Below are 17,449 nucleotides of genomic sequence, written 5' to 3'. Positions count from 1 at the left end.
AATATCTGACCTTCGGACCTTTCGCCGGAATTAAAACTCATTTATTCATTCAAGCGGGACTGGACTGATTTTTTAGATTTTTTAAATTTCTAAATTTTAAATTTTAAATTTTTAAATCTTCTGTAATTTTATATGGGGTATTTTAGGTTGGTCAATTTGACGGTTTTAATTCGGCCACTATTGAATAGGTATTTTAAATTGATTTTTAACTTTGTATACTTATTGCTTTTTATCTTGGCTGTACACCGCCCTGAGTCCTTCGGGAGAAGGGTGGTATAAAAGTTTAATAAATAAATAAATAAATAAATTATTGGTAAATACAAACCAGAGTTAGCCACGATAAAGGACTTTGAGACTTCATCTGCATTTTGAGTCATGTAATTCTGTTAGAAAGAGGACTTTTGGAGCGTTTCTAGCACATATACATACAGAATGATAGATTTTCTGTTCAAGGTTTTTTAAGTTCTATTCATGTTGTAGGGTCTCCTGCTTGGGCATGGGGTTGGACTAGCTGACCTACAAAGTCCCTTCCAACTCTGTTATTTTGTTATTCTGGTTTGATTTGGTTAAGCTAGAGTTGAACTCTGAATATTAAGTTATGTACTGGTATAAATCATTTTGTATGATGGGTGCTTTGTAGGCAACTTTGAAAAAGCCAATGAAGAGCTGAGGATGATTATTAAAAAAATCTGGAAGAGAACCAGCATGAAGCTTTTAGATCAAGTCATTCCACCAATTGGAGGTGAGTCCTCAGACTACCAAGAGACTTTTGATCTTCATTTCCATTTTTAATGCTTGTGAAGAAGCTTTTTACTGATCTACTTATAAATTCTCATAAAATTTAATGTTTAGAAAGTAGCTTGGTGCATGAATTCATACATACTGTGCATCTCTTGCATCATTACAATGCCTTAATATTTTTTTTTTAATTTACATTTATATCCCGCCCTTCTCCGAAGACTCAGGGCGGCTTACAGTGTATAAGGCAATAGTCTCATTCTATCTGTATATTTACAAAGTCAACTTATTGCCCCCCCAACAATCTGTATATTTGAATATTTGTATATATTCTTCTAGATGATGAAGTTACTGTGGGAAAGTTTTATGCTACTTTCCTCATCCAAGAGCACTTCAGAAAATTCATTAAGCGCCAGGAAGAATATTATGGATATCGACCTAAGAAAAATGCTGTTGAAATCCAGGTAAATGGGAAACTGATATGAGAAATGCTGCATATTTTCATAACTTCTTAAGAAGCAGAAATATTTCAACCTACAGTGGAGTGAGGGCCAGTGAAAATTTCTCTGTTCTGGCATTGGGCTTAAATTTGTGTCCTAGGATATGTGTATGAATTATGTGCATTCTTAGCATATATATTTTGGGGATCTTTAAAGAGCTATGTACTAATATCTGAGAAATGTATTATGATTTCTTATCAAACAATCTATCATATTTCCTCTAACTGCTTATAATCAAGTCTTTCTTCAACACTGTATGTTTGCTCTGGTCTGAAATTGACCCTCCTTTATGCAACATGTACAATACAGTATCTGTGAGTCTATGCAAACCTGAGCAAAGTGTTAGGTATCATCTATTCTTCATTCCCTATCACCTACGTGGAGAAGGAATAAGCTATAAAACAATTTCACTTTACTCCAAAGTTTTGATTGATGGTTATGTATAAAGCCAATCTGTCTTTAAAGAAGTTATAGAATTTGTTTTTGACATGCTTAGCAATTGATTTAGAGCAGGATTAGGCAACCCAGATGCTTTGATACCAACTCATATTATCCCTTAACTGATATAAATAATGCAATGGGACTGTGTATAGCTATTGGGAATCCAGAAAACCAGAAAACAAAAAGACAGCAGCAAAGAAATAGTATTTCAGACCTCCTGCTACATTGTAAAGAGCCTTAAAAATAATAACCAACACAATTGGGTTTAGAGCCAAGAATTGGTGTTATTTTACAGTGGTGTTATTGTCCTGTCAGCTGTTGAATTACTGCTTTCTACCCCAATTGCTTTCTATTTTGTTGAGTCATGTTCAAAACCATACCAGCAGCAATACATTTGTCCAACTGAGAGGTGGGACAGGAGAATAAGGTTGAGAGGAGAAAGTTAATAATTCTTGGAGGATATACAGTATAGTATCTGCTCCATCCCTTCCCCATTTTGGTATGAATGGCCCCTTCCAATGCTAAAGGATTCCACCTCACTTCTCATCAGGCTGGCTTAAGGACCATTGAAGAGGAAGCTGGTCCTGAGATCAAAAGAGCAATCTCTGGGGATCTGACTGCAGAGGAAGAACTTGAAAGAGCCATGGTGGAGGCAGCAATGGAAGAAGGCATCTACAGGGTGAGTATAAGTACAGAGGGCGTTAAGCAATGATGGGTTTCAAAAATTTTTAGTACCAGTTCTGTGGGCGTGGCTTGGTGGGCATGGCTTGGTGAGCGTGGCAGGGGAAGAATACTGTAAAATCTCCATTCCCACTCCACTCTGGGGGAAGAATACTGCAAAATCACCATTCCTTCCTTAATCCAGGGGAAAGTTAATGCAAAATCCCCATTTCCTCCTGATCAGCTGGGACGTGAGAGGCAGAGAATAGATGGGGGTGGGGCCAGTCAGAATTTTTACTACCGGTTCTCCAAACTACTCAAAATTTCCGCTATTGGTTCTCCAGAACTGGTCAGAACTTGCTGAAACCCATCTCTGGTGTTAAATGTATGGGAGATACAAAAATAGATCTATTCTTTAATTAAAAAGGTCCCTTCTATCTACAAATTTGCTGCTGTGACTTATGCGTCTTACAGCTCATTCCCTCTTTCACTTTTGCCTTCCTCCCCACATTAAAATCATTCATTGCCCAGAACATATACAGTTTCCTTGGTTATAAGTATCAGAATTTTATAAGGAGAGAAGGGCCTTTGCTCTCCTCTTTATTTCTAAATTACTACTGGTGGTTTTTAAAATTCCTGTTAAAAAATGCATTCATCATTCTGAAGAATAGAGAAGAGAGGGTTTCATATTGTAAGCATTCCTTCTGAGCTAAATGAATATCTTTTTGCAAAATGATCAGATGCATGCATACTTATCCGTACACAACAGAGATTTAGTAAACTTACCTAACATGCACACCTCTTATGTATGGATGCATACATGCACATCCTTCTTTGAAGCTAATTTTTAAAAAGCACCATTTTTCTGCATCAACTTCATTTTTGGTTTCACTAAAATATGATTAAGATAGAAAATCCTGACATAAATTTAAATGAATATTAAAGTACTGCCATTATATTTTATTAGCAGCACAATTTGCAAATTCAGGAGGACCATCAAAGATACCTGAATAAATTCTTCATAAGCCCCATACTGGACTGGTCATATTGATATTGAAGTTTTGATTATATAATTCTATTTTTATTGATTCATAAGTTTTCTAGATCACCTAGAAGACTTAGCTGATGAGACCATAAAAAAGCCACACAAAATCATAAAGAAATTTAACAAATAGTTTACTTCAATTTTATCTCCTAAGATAACATATCTTCCTCCACTGTGGATGCAATTGCATAATTTAAAGTCGTTGTCATCCAATCCTATATCCTGAAAGAGCTGATACAGACTTAAAGGTGGGTAAGGGTTATTCTGCAAATTCTGAAACTCACTTTACTCAATCACTCGTATTAAAGTTGGAGAATTTTTCCATTTTCTTTAAAAAGTTGACAGGGATCTTAGTGTGAAGTTCACTATTGCTGCTAAATTTTTTATTTGCACTTTTCATACTCATTTGGCCTCTTTACTCTAAATATAGTTTTTCTATATTGGCTAAGTGAAAATTCCAAGAAGCTTCAGAATGTAAAATTTAAACCTGTGTCTCCCTGTAAGGCTACTCTCCTATCACAGCGCTGCATCATTTCTCAGAAATAGGCAAACAGAAAATACTTCAAGTAGTAAATATAATATTTAATCCATCCCAAGCTGTGCTCTGGGAAACTCATTCTTGATCAAACAATTGTGAAATGGGTATGAACAAACAACTTTTCTTTTAATCATTTTAAATATACCATGGAAGTTGTTTCTTATTGAGCCCAACAACAGATGCATACGAGGTGAAAGGAAAAAAATTATACATAATTTGTGAATCTCAACGAATTCTGTACTTTGCTCAAAAAAAATTCCAAGAAGCATATTTAAAAGTGACCGTGACTCTTCAAAAGTTCAGCAAGGTAGAAGGTACACCTGGAATCCCTTGGCTTTATTCTACACTTTTGCTCAAAGTTGTTCTCCGTTGCTACTCATGAAAATTATGCACCACAAATAATAATTTTAAATTGATAAATTAAACTTTTAGGCAGTAAAATGGTGTGAAGCAAAAGAGTTAAACTTGTTTAACTCTTATATATATATAGTATATTAAACACCTTTAATATAGCGTGTAGCTTGTTCCTTAGCTTACCGGAAGTGTGACTTCTTTTTTTTTTTATATATCCCGCCCTTCTCCGAAGACTCAGGATGGCTTACACTATGTTAGCAATAGTCTTCATCCTATTTGTATATTTATATACAAAGTCAACTTATTGCCCCCAACAATCTGGGTCCTCATTTTACCTACCTTATAAAGGATGGAAGGCTGAGTCAACCTTGGGCCTGGTGGGACTAGAACCTGCAGTAATTGCAAGCAACTGTGTTAATAACAGACTGTCTTACCAGTCTGAGCCACAGAGGCCCCTTCTTGAGCTTCTTCAGTTTCAGCTTCTTCAGTTCTCCACTGCTGAAACACAAAATTAAGCACAAATTAATTTGAAGCACAAATTATCACACCAAGCAAGAAGAGAACCTTTTGCGCACAAATTCCAATCGTGCCTTTTATAATTTTGTGAACAATAAACTTAAAGACTCAAGATCCATCCCACCACTAAAAGATTCTAACAACAAAGAATACAATGACGAAACAGTTAAAGCTAACCTCTTCAACAGTTTCTTTGGCTCAGTTTTTGTTAACAGCAATAACACATATCCGACATTCCATAAACGCACTAGCATTGAATATGATGACTTAACCCATATAGATTTCACAGAAGAAAACGTTGAAAAAGCTCTTCATAACTTGAAACCATCGCTATCTATTGGACCTGATGGACTATGCGCATACTTCTTAAAAAAACTTTCCACTAATATAGCAGAACCCCTAAGCATAATCTTTGACAAAGCTTTCACAACCAGTTCCCTTCCCAAACTTTGGTCACTAGCCACAGTCATCCCTATCTTCAAAAAAGGAGACCCCAGCTTAGTTGAAAATTACAGACCGATCTCTCTGTGCTGCGTCAACTGCAAAGTCATGGAATCAATCATCAACCAATCCATTACCTCACACTTAGAAACTAACAACCTACTCTCCAATAAACAATTTGGTTTCAGGAAAAAATTATCATGCAACTTACAACTTCTTCACTGTAAAAACATATGGACTACAAATCTCGATCAAGGCAAAACAATAGATGCAATCTACATAGACTTCTGCAAAGCTTTTGACTCAGTAGTACACGATAAACTTCTCCTAAAACTAAAATCCTATGGCATTTCAGGACCCCTTCACAAATGGATATCTGCATTTCTGTCCAACAGACAACAAGTGGTCAAAATTGGCAATGCTCTATCAAATCCTGTTCCTGTCAAGAGTGGCGTTCCTCAAGGCAGCGTCCTTGGACCAACACTCTTCATACTATACATTAATGATCTTTGTGACCATATCGCAAGTAATTGTGTTCTCTTTGCTGACGATGTCAAACTATTTAACACCACAGACAATGCATCTATCATCCAAAAAGACCTTGATCATCTAACCACTTGGTCTAAAACTTGGCAACTCAGATCTCAACCAGCAAATGCTCAGTCTTACATATTGGAAAAAGAACCCAAACACTAAGTACATACTTGATGGACATTACCTTACAGATGACCCCCACCCCGTTAAAGACCTTGGAGTTTTCATGTCAAATGATCTAAGTGCCAAAGCCCACTGTAACTACATAGCAAAAAAGGTTCTAAGAGTTGTAAACCTAATCTTGTGTAGCTTCTTTTCCAAAAACACTACACTACTAACCAGAGCATATAAAACATTTGCTAGACCAATTCTAGAATACAGCTCGCCTGTTTGGAACCCTCACCACATCTCTGACATCAATACAATTGAGCGAGTCCAGAAATATTTTACAAGAAGAGTTCTCCATTCCTCTGAAAACAACAAAATACCTTATCCCACCAGACTTGAAATCCTAGGCTTAGAAAACTTGGAACTCTGTCGCCTTCGACAAGACCTAAGTTTAACTCATAGAATCATCTATTGTAATGTCCTTCCTGTTAAAGACTACTTCAGCTTTAATTGCAACAATACAAGAGCAACCAACAGATTTAAACTTAATGTTAACCGCTTTAATCTAGATTGCAGAAAATATGACTTCTGTAACAGAATCATCAGTGCTTGGAATACTTTACCTGACTCTGTGGTCTCTTCCCATAATCCTAAAAGCTTCAACCAAAAACTTTCTACTATTGACCTCACCCCATTCCTAAGAGGACCATAAGGGGCGTGCATAAGCGCACAAACGTGCCTACCGTTCCTGTCCTATTGTTGTTGTTTTTTTGTTTTGTTTTTTCTTCCTATATATATATTGATGCTTATACCTCCTAATATTTGCTCATATATATGTTCATATACTATATAATCCTTTTTATATGATGTTGTGACAAAAATAAATAAATAAATAAAATAAATAAATAAATAAATAAAATGGCTTTAGGAAAAACAAGGTGACCAACATTTCTCTTTCTCCATTAAATTCAGAGAACAGGGGGCTTGTTTGGCCAGGTTGAGAACTTCATCGAGCCCAGCAGCCCACTTCCACCACACGTGGCAAGCCAAAGACCTCTGCAGTTCACCGAGATGGGTAGTGAAGAATTAGATTCCCCAGTATTCATTGAGGACTTTCCACCTGCAAGAGGCACCAATGTGAACAACAGCAACAGTAATGCTAACAACAATGCAACAATACGGTAAGAACTAAAGTTGGGATAAAAAATGGGAACAGTTAGAATCAGGATTGGATAGGAACATTCATTTCAGAATAATAATTTGGTATAAATAATTAGGTGGGACCTGGAATTTTAAAGGAGTCCTTTTCCAAACCATACAGCAGTCCAACACATTGTGTAAAAGAAAAATAATGTTTTATGAAAAGGATTCTGCATTTTCTACAAAAGATAGAAATCAGGCTGCCTTAACCAATATTTCCAGGAATCATTTCCAGACATTATAGGTTGATTAGCTTAATGCTCTCTCTGTCTGTCTTTGGAGTATACATATGTTCCAGTGGCTTGTTACAAGGACTAAAGTTCTTCACCAAAGATTTATGGCCAAACTCAATTAGGACAGTTCCTATTAGGGACCAGTAATTAATTAAAGAAACATGAAGTAGGAAAAATAGATAGTTCTGGAAACAAAAGGATATAAACAATGGAACAGAAAGATCTCTTCTGACACTATTGCTTTACTTATCGTTTGAAATTGGGATTAGCAATGAAGTGGCCAAAACTGCTAATGATTTCAAATTATTATTGTATTATTAAAGCCAAAAGAAACAACAAAAGCATTCCAAAAATACTTTTTCAGACTGTAGAAATTATTGTAGAATTATAACAACTATTTTAGTTCAGTGTACATAGATGTAAACCATGGGTGAAATCTAAAAATTTTCCCTACTGGTTCTGTGGGCATGGCTTAATTGGTGGGTGTGGCTTGGTGGTCAGGTGACTGAATAGGCATGGTCAATAATAATAAATAATAAAATATGCAAAACTTGGGAAGCTCTACCTTCTTTAAAAATAGAGGCACTGGTCTACTAGCTGCCTACAGTGCTGATCAGTTGTAGTGCTGAGGCAGTCATTTAAGGCCGTTTGCAGCTATATCACCACTAAGTGCTTCAGGGACAGAGAAGAGGAACAGCGAGGCGTGGGCAGTGGGGGGGGGGGGCAGGGATTTTTGCTACCGGTTCTCTGAACTACCTGCCCTCATCGCTACCGGATCACGCCATCCGGTCCAAAACAGGAGCATTTCACCTCTGATGTAAACTGATGTCATATGATTGTGCAGTTCTTACCATGGTTTCACCTGAATTCAACCATTCATAGTCAGTCTTTGGTAATCAGATTTTAAGGCACCATCATATTTTGTAAACTGGTAAATCACAAATGGGCAACTTACAGTATTGCATGTTAAATATACATAGATATACAGGAAAACAAATGATAAAATGGAAAAGACCATCAGTATCCCAGAACAGTTTTCCAGTATACCAGGATAGTTTGTGATGTTTAAAAAGCATTACTTAAAATGCTTGTACTACATGACTTAAAAGCATTATCAAATGAACACTAATTAGTTGATTTGGATAGGGCAGGGGTCTGCAAACTTGGCTCTTTTAAGACTTGTGGACTTCAACTCCCAGGGTTCCTCAGCCAGCAAAGCTTCAACTCTGGGAGTTGAAGTCCACAAGTCTTAAAAGAGCCAAGTTTGCAGACCCCTGGGATAGGGTACTAGGATTTAATCCTCAGTGTTTTGCTTCACAGGATGACATATGAGAATGAATTGAACGACCAGAAGATGTTACCGCCATCTCCTCATTCATCTCATCTCAGTGAGTTCTGCCAACCTTCCTTCGGTCTGATACACTCTTTCTTGTCCAAATGATGCAAGACTGACCCAAACCAGGAGATTTTCACTACAGGATTAGTCTCAAATTCTCTTGTCTTTGGGGCTGGGAGATAATTGTTGCTCTAACAAAGGGATCTGTGTAATGCATATATTTACATATTTCTAGAACAAGTGCTATTAGCCTGGTGAAAACATTATGTCATTAACTAGTAGTTCAGCTATGTATCCCTATTATCATTACATCATTATTTTTTTTGTTTCCCACTTTCCCCCAGTCAAGCAATGTTCTATTCAAAATGAAAAATGGCAAGACAAAATGAGCAAATTATCAGCAAACAATGTCAGGTGCTCTTCAGAACCACAATTTTCCACTCGGCAGGTAAATTCAGATTGTTTACATTTATTCACACTTGATTAACTTATCCACATTTGACTAGAAAAGAGACTTACAATTCTATCAGCAATTGACCATAATGAATATGTGAGTAGTTACTTCACTGGAATATTTTTACTTTGCTCAAGTGTAGCTTTTTCCCAAATAGGAGAAAGTAGTAGAATTTATATAATATTATATTACCTACTATTACTTTCTCTATAACTAAGGTGCTATAAAGTTTCTTTTAGCAAAATGTTCCTTATAATACCTATTAAAGATTCCTATTTGTGGATTTAGTCTACTTTATTGCTTATTGTTAAGTGAAGAGTAACATAATATTACCCATTAAACAGACATTCAGAATTGCCCATAATTTTCAGTTTTTCATCCGACTTAGGGAAATTTCATTTCTGAGTAGCAAAAAAGCAATGTTCACCATATAAAAATGAAACTATGAAAGATAATGGGAGAAAACTAATAAAAATATTGGAGGAGTAGGTAAAAATAAGAATTTAGACTGTTATAACAAGATATTTTTCTGTTGCGTTGAACAGTAAAAGAAGCATAAGCTCAGAGCACTTATATATATATATCTGGGAGGTATAAGCAAAGTATTTTTCCCATATATATTTGGCATATATTGTTTCTAATGCGGTAAGTTGAACCGCAATGTCACATTTAAAAGGGTGGGGGAAATAGTTACACCTTGCATTTTTCAGGGTTTTTCTTAAACTTTGGCAGTGAAGTCAAAGGATTTCCATTCAGATAATTTCATTTTTTTAAATCTACAATTTCTCAAGAACATTGTCACTCAAGATATAGATTATGGTGAAGTTTCACCATCTACAAGCAACAGTGAAGAAAACACTTCAAAGAACCCAGAAGCCCATACCCCAGCCACTCTTCAATTTCTTCAAGAGGTACATCAGTAGGCAAATACCAGTAGTTGGGGTCTGTATAAGGTTCAGGATATACAGGGAATAGGAATATATTGATTGGGTTCGTGCATTACAGTAAGTCACACTTTGCTTATCTATTGCTCATTAAATACACCATAACTGGTTACGTTCACCAGATTTTAAACATTGACAAACTGCAGTGCCTGACTCTGAATAACAACTAAGATATAAACTATTGTATATGAATCACAGTAGCTGGGATCCAGTTTAGAGTGAATGAAATGATAAATGAGATATGATTGGCTTAAAATGTCAATAATTTTGAACAACTCTACCTTGATTAATTTTTTTAAGTAACTATTACAAAACCTCAAATACGTTTTATTCAAGAGCAGAGTTGAATTAAAAATCCCAGGCTCATACTTATATTTAAAGGCATTGTGTGGGGAAATTGCACAGGATTTATGAAATAATCTGTTAAAATTATGGGATTTTAATATACAAAAGTTCCTTCTTTAAGCATAAACTGTTGGCAGGGGAAGCTGGTGTTTTTTTTTTTCTTTTTTCAAGAACATAACCTGAGAACCAGACTTTTCTTCCCCATTTGCTTGACCAGTCTTTAGACCAGTGTTTCTCAACTTGCTTGGACTTCAACTCCTAGAATTCACATTGCACACATCTTAAAGTTGCTGAGGTTGAGAAACGCTATAGTCTAGACAAAGACCATAAGCAGGCATGAAGAGACATGTCCGTATCAAATTGACCATATTCCAGTTGGGTTTTTTTATGACTCAGTCTTGCATTAAATTGTAGGATTGTGCAGGGTTTTAGAGCTGGTTTAGATTGGAAGCAGTGTTTCAGAATGTGAGTATGAATGCAGCACATCTCTAGAACTCATTAAAAGCATGACAACTTTTCCCCCTGGATTGTGTGGCCACTGTAAGAGAAACTCCGTTGCCCTTATATGATGTGGTGCTGCAGTCATGTAATCTGAACCATCCGCCTTGAACTGAATCTGAAATATTGCATAGCCTCCTTAATAGGTATTATAGAGATTACCTGGAGGACACCAGATCAACCTAGCCAAGATATTGACTGAAATTTCCTGGAAGCTTTACAAATACCTAAGGAAACTCTATGTTGTATGAATCCAGTTTCCCTTCAAAAGGTTGATTAAAAGTCAAGGTTGGACTCCACTATGAGTCCCAGGTAACCACCCTGAAACTATCCCTAAAGGATAAGATTCCTTATATATTTTAGTAAATGAAATCTATATTTTATTTTGAACTGAAACTGGCCGTTTCTGATTCAGTGCTGCTGAATTCTTTAATAAATGAACAGAACTGGGTCGGGAGTTGATTTATCTTTCTGCCTGGCCTGGAGAGTGGTCTTATCCATAGGATGGCTGCTGGGGTATATGCTGCCTTAGTTATAGATCTCATGAGTACTGTGGTGGCATTTAATTGATTTCTGAAATATATGACAAAAAATCCTCCGTTAGGGAATGGAGGTACAGATGCCTCAGATTGTAAAAAAAAAAAAGTTGCATTTTGAAATATTTCTGTCTCATAAAGCTTTTCTATATTTTTAAAATCGATCTAAAAGGACTGTTGTAGTCTGCCCTTGCTCTTGATTTTTTCTAATCCATAGCAAAGGAGAATTCTTCCTGATCACAGGAGCCTTCCATAGTTATTGTGAAGTACTACTGGGGTGGGGGGCGGGATTCTGAGAGTTGAAGGGGCATGCTGCCTGGGGAATTTGGGGGATTGAAGTCCACAAATTTTTAAGTTGCCAGGTTTGAAAAACACTGGTTTAATGTAAAGTTTGCCCTTTTTGTAAGCCCACATCAATTGTCTCTTTTCCTTTCACTTCCCAAACACTCAATTTTGTTAGTAAAGAGATGCAAATTGGATTTACACATCATATTAATAGTATGCCTTTTGGGGGGGGGGGGCTTAACATGTAGTGAACTCAAGAAATCAAATTAAGACTTAGAATAATATTACAGCATTAATAACATACAGTATCAAACTGTATGACTTCCTCCTCCTGCTATGTATTCAAAATGGACAGTGATTAATTTTATATATATTTATATGTTAGGCTGTAGATCTATACATATGTATGGTATATAGCATATCCATATGTGTGTTATGTATGTGTACAGTTTTGGGAGTAGGCAACGGAATTTCATTTTCAATGTATACCAGAGTGCCCACAGAAAAAAAATGACAATAAAGGTTATATTATTTTATTGTAAGCCAGGCTTTAGTAAATGCTGTAGTTGCAGATCCCTGCATGGGGGAAGATTTGATTTGTAGATAGTCCTTATTTAACAACCACTTTTTCAGTGATGGTTACATCAAGTTGCAAGTTACAACAGTGTTGAATGTATTTATAACTATTCTTTGTAGTTGTGGCAGTCATAGTATCCCTGCAGTCATGATCGTGATTCAGACTTTTGTTAATTGGCTTGCAATTTTGACAGCCACAGCTTTCCAGTTAAGCAATCATCATTGGCGATCTTCAGTGTAACTTCCAAAAAGCAAAATCAATGGTCAGGAAGTCATGACCGGGCCTAATGATTGCATGGGATTCGCTTAACAATGGCAACCAGAACTGCCACCACCGCTGTTGTAAGTAGGCATATCATGTGATATGCTTTACAACTGCATTGCTTAGCAACTGAGTTACTGATCCTAATTTATTTATTGGATTTATATTGCTGCCTATTCGCCCATTGCGACTCAAGGTGGCTTACACAATATAAAACCACAGTTAAAACAGTAAAAACTAATTTTAAAAAATCAAATAAATCTATATAGTAAAATCATTCCCCACCCCCCACCTCTCACCCCAGCGACAGCAGATCACATGAGCCACTTAGTGGGCTCCAGCCAGCTCTGGGTTCCACAGGCCCGCTGGCAGAACTAGGTCTTCAGAGCCTTCTGGAAGACAATTAGTGTGGGGGCCATTCTAATCTCTAGGGGAATGATGTTCCAGAGAGAGGGTGCCACCATGGAGAAGGCCCTTCTTCTGGGTCCCACGAAGTGTATCCTCCTCGAGGATGGGACCCGCAGCATTCCCTGCCTCCCTGCTTTGATGAGTCAGATAGATGACTGGCAAGAGACAGTCCCTCAGATAACCTGATCCCAAGCCATGAAGGGCTTTAAAGGTGACAACCAGCACCTTGAACTGCATCTTAATTGCTTTTGTTAAATGAGGACTACTTTTACATGAACTCAAAGATACCTTTCAATGGTAGGATACTTTGAAATACCTTAGAAGATACAGACCGTTCTCATTCATGAGCCATGGTGGCACAGTGGTTAGAGTGCAGTACTGCAGGCTACTTCTGCTGCCTGCCGGCTGCCTGCAATTTGGCAGTTCAAATCACACCAGGCTCAACGTTGACTCAGCCTTCCATACTTCCAAGGCAGGTAAAATGAGGACCCAGATTGTTGGGGGCCATATGCTGACTCTGTAAATTTCTTAGAGAGGGCTATAAAACACTGTAAAGCAGTATATAAGTCTAAGTGCTATTGCTATTAATCCAGAACTTTAAGTATCACTGAGGTACAAAATTAAGTTAGGTATTTGATTTAATCCTTAAAGCAAATTTTATTTTTCCCAAAGGCTTGGACAATACCCAGCTAATCTTTCCCCCCCTCTTCAATGCAGGCACTGGCCTCTGAGGGACTTGGTTTCCTAGCTAAAGATGATTCTTTTCTGAAGCTGACAAGAGATGAGATGGTTGCAGCCTTCCAAGCAGAACTGACAGATGTGGAAGACACGGCTGCCATGCTGTTGGAGAGACAGAAAAGCTCAGCTTCATCTCTGTAAAGGGCCTATAACATGGCCGTTCCACTGTTTCCTTGGCAGTATTGCTCTATAGTGGTAGCCACTATTGTGTTTTTGGATGATTACCATGAAAGCGCTACACAATCTGCTCATGGTGGCCTGATTGATTTCCAGCCCAATAGGCAAGCAGAAGAGATGGCAGATGGAAAAGGGGGTGGGGTTTTTTGGCTGCCTTAGAAGAGATTTTAGGAATGGATTTCTTGAGAGATTTGCACAGGTGAAAAGAGAATCTCTTGCTCGTCCAGGTCTCATAACATCTATAGCCTGTAATTTAGATGACATAGTTCCAAAGTATTGTAACATTTCTTCCCTTTGGCAATTTGACAAGGATTTTGAAAAATGCCTTTAAATTATATTGGAGAATCTGGAGAAAAAACAAAAATGATTAAAAACTAACACTTTTAATAAACAGAAAGTTTCCCCCAATGGTTTTCTTTATACATTTGAATTTTCATTGATATATTTTAAACTTCAAAAGATCTGAACGCAGTTTACACATAAAAATTATAAACGGCTGTTACAAACAGTGAAATTGAGATACTGATCAGTTTGTTTGTTTGTTTTAGAAAAATTGTATACACAGACATTCATTCATTCATACAATCCAACATAGGGAAGACTTTTACTGCTTATTTATATTAAATCTCCAAGCTCTGATAAATCCATTAACAAAATATACACACAGTAATTTTCCCAGTACAAGATACCTCAATATTGAAGCATGTGTCTCAACATTTAAATTACGCTTCATACATTTTAGATTATGTTTGAATTTGGACTTTTATCTCATTTTATTCCTAGAGTTCATAATTTTGGGAGTCCATTGAAATTTAAGGAGTTAAAGACCTTTAAATTAAAACATTCACACTTTAAAAGTTTAGCTGTAATTTCAAAATCTATATTTAGAAAGTTGTTCAAATTGTTCAATTCAATTATAGTGAGTTAGGAAATCTCTAAATTTAAATTCCAACTCTTTAAATGATAGAATTCAGATCTTTAAAGAACCACATATTCTTGGTTTATATTTTGTTGTTGTTTCAGATTGTGTTATAGTAGGTTTATCCAGTTTTTATAAACTTTTTAAAGACCACATTCTGCTTTAATAGTAGTTGCTTAATCTGCTAATTTTAGCATATGAAAAATGGGATATCAATGATAAATTTAAAACTTTTTTAATCTTCTGATTGCTGTACATAAATGGAACGGCTATGAAAGACAATATCCTTTTTTCTCTCATCAGTTAGCACCTCTGCTATAAAAGCAGCCAAAAATAACTAAATCCTTCTACAAGGCAGCCGAAGCTATTGCTTAGCTGTAGCTTTCTGTCCAGTGCACCTGCCATGTCATCTTCACCTCCTTTATATATTAAGAATCCGATCCCTGTAGCCAGCTTCTTCCAGAACAGGTTTCCTCTCAAGGTTAATAGATATTCAAATGAGAAATTATGCATCCCAGGAGAGGTATTGAATCAACAGAGCCTAGCTGCTCTCTGGGTTTTTATTTGTTAACTCGTAAAAGGAGAATGGATAAAGGGATGCTTATGAAAAAGGGGGTTGGATTGTTAAAGCAAATCCTTTTTTCTCTGGAGACCAAACTCTGATTACAGTCTGCTTGAGCTACTGGAAACCCTGGAGCAATAAGCAACCATCTCTCCAGCTGTCCAAGGAATCATTTCCATGTCAAAGCATTTAATTATAAATTAGAGTTACAAAGGGAAGAACTTGGCTAGAAGGGACCTCAGTAACAGGAGTTGCTTTGCTGTTTTATTACCACAGGCCAGTTTCTAAAATGCATGCAGAGGCCTCCCTGCTGGGCTTGTTCCATTATTGCCCTTTGTCTTATTGTAGTTCTGTTCTTCTTTTATACCATCATTGTTTTTCACCAGGCAAAAGGTTAAAGAAGAACACAGGGATAATCTAAGAATAAATAATGTAAAGAAGACCAAATATTTATTTAAGTCAATTTATATGGCTGCCCAGCTCATTCTCAGTAACTCTAGGCACCTTACAAATAATTGCAGGACTTGCTCATAAGTTTGCTTGTTTTCAGGCAAGTATATTCCTGCTTGCTTTTTCTAGCAGCAGCTTCAAGGGTTTTGTTTTTTTTGTTTTTTTGAGGCTCATTACGGACTGGGTCAGATGGGGATAAACAAGAAGGTCTGAAAATACATTTAAAAATGCTCATCGCCATATTCAGTGTTACCCATCTGATTTATGCCACTTTTTATTTGTCAGTAAAGAATTAATTTTGGTCCATGACAGTATCTGGGTTAGCATACTAGCAAAAGTAGGTATTCATCAAGACAGATGGGAAGGGTTATTTCAGTCTGATAGGGAGGCGAGGTTCTGTATCTTAGCACAGATGCTCAATGTTTACGAATATGCTCAAATTATGAATATGCAAATGACATGGTTTATGGATTTCTGTCAGTTGTGGCATCAATATATAATCATGTCATTTGCATTATGGTACCATGATATATATGTTGTCGTGTTGAGGTCATCATGGCTTGTTACAGTTCAACCCTGAGCTACAAATATTCTCTTATATCAATTGTGAATTAACAATGATACAGTCACTGATAGGTTTCTATGACTTAAGTACAATATGTAAACGTTCATTATTTTTTTTGTTTCTAGAGGAAGTGGTCTTTGGTGAGGCTCAACCCAAATTGATCTGTATCATCATGACTCCTTATATTTGATACATTTCTAAAAGTCAGTCTTACTTTTCTTTGGACTGATTTTTGATTTCCTGCACTACTGTGTAAGATAAAACTATGTGGTATGAAGAATGGTTGTCTAACCACTTCATTCCTTGGAAAGTTCCATAATATCCTTTTATGACAAATCACTCAAAACCTCACTGTGACTGCTGGGCCATTACAATTAGCATACTGTTAGCCAATTTTTTATATGTTTTTCTTTCAAATGCTCCTGTTCCATCATAGAATCCCCTGAATCTACTGATGCCTTGGTCACTGGTTGTACTATTTTGGATGCATTAAGAAAAACATTTAGAAAATCAATATAATACAGAAGTGGATGTGCATGTCAGAGTAAGAACCAATTTCTCAACTCTAATTTCTACAAGAAGCTTTTAATAATTACTATCAAATAAAGAGCTATGTCTTTTGAGTCGAAGGAAAGATTGGAAATGGATTCCTTTGTAAATTCACTGAATAAACAATCAGTCACACTCTTATGTCAAGGTAAATGACAATGAAACTTCCATATATGACTTCTTAAAATAATTTTTTCTCCCAAGGCCGCCAGGCATTTTCCTTTGAGATGATTCTTATAGACAGCAACTTAGATGAGCAGGTTTTTGATGTATTTGAACAGACACATCATTGTAACACACTGGAAGACAAGCCAATGTGTAGTTGACTTAGAAGAGTCTTTCCAAGTCTGGTGTCCTGCAGATATGCCCAGCCTGAGTTGGGAATACATGATGTTGTAATCCCAATTATCAATCTGCAGCCTTAGCTAGTTTTGACTTATTTTAAGATTAAGTCTACCATGTTTTCAGACCCCAGAAGTTCTCCTTTTGCTTTCATATAACTGACCAATCACTTCTCATTCGGCTTTGCTTTTATTT

At 36.5% G+C, this 17,449-nt stretch overlaps 1 protein-coding gene across 2 annotated transcripts in view; it reads left to right on the top strand.

The window, feature by feature from the left end:
* Nucleotides 1–14,376, top strand: part of CACNA1S (calcium voltage-gated channel subunit alpha1 S) — a 95,937-nt gene extending 81,561 nt beyond the window's left edge. Inside the window, exons 38-45 of one of the 2 annotated variants that reach the window (XM_058179215.1) lie at nucleotides 641–742; nucleotides 1,078–1,202; nucleotides 2,230–2,358; nucleotides 6,848–7,056; nucleotides 8,629–8,696; nucleotides 8,989–9,092; nucleotides 9,890–10,009; nucleotides 13,670–14,376. In XM_058179215.1, coding sequence (XP_058035198.1) covers nucleotides 641–742; nucleotides 1,078–1,202; nucleotides 2,230–2,358; nucleotides 6,848–7,056; nucleotides 8,629–8,696; nucleotides 8,989–9,092; nucleotides 9,890–10,009; nucleotides 13,670–13,831 — 1,019 coding nt within the window. In that variant the 3' untranslated portion in view covers nucleotides 13,832–14,376. The remainder of the gene's footprint in view (nucleotides 1–640; nucleotides 743–1,077; nucleotides 1,203–2,229; nucleotides 2,359–6,847; nucleotides 7,057–8,628; nucleotides 8,697–8,988; nucleotides 9,093–9,889; nucleotides 10,010–13,669) is intronic. The other variant, XM_058179216.1, reaches the window with a different exon arrangement.
* Nucleotides 14,377–17,449: the final 3,073 nt, after the last annotated feature.

The sequence above is a fragment of the Ahaetulla prasina genome, chromosome 3, assembly GCF_028640845.1.
Source record: "Ahaetulla prasina isolate Xishuangbanna chromosome 3, ASM2864084v1, whole genome shotgun sequence".
NCBI lineage: Eukaryota > Metazoa > Chordata > Lepidosauria > Squamata > Colubridae > Ahaetulla > Ahaetulla prasina.
Note: the sequence above shows the minus strand (reverse complement) of the source record. Positions and strands in the feature narration are given on the sequence as shown.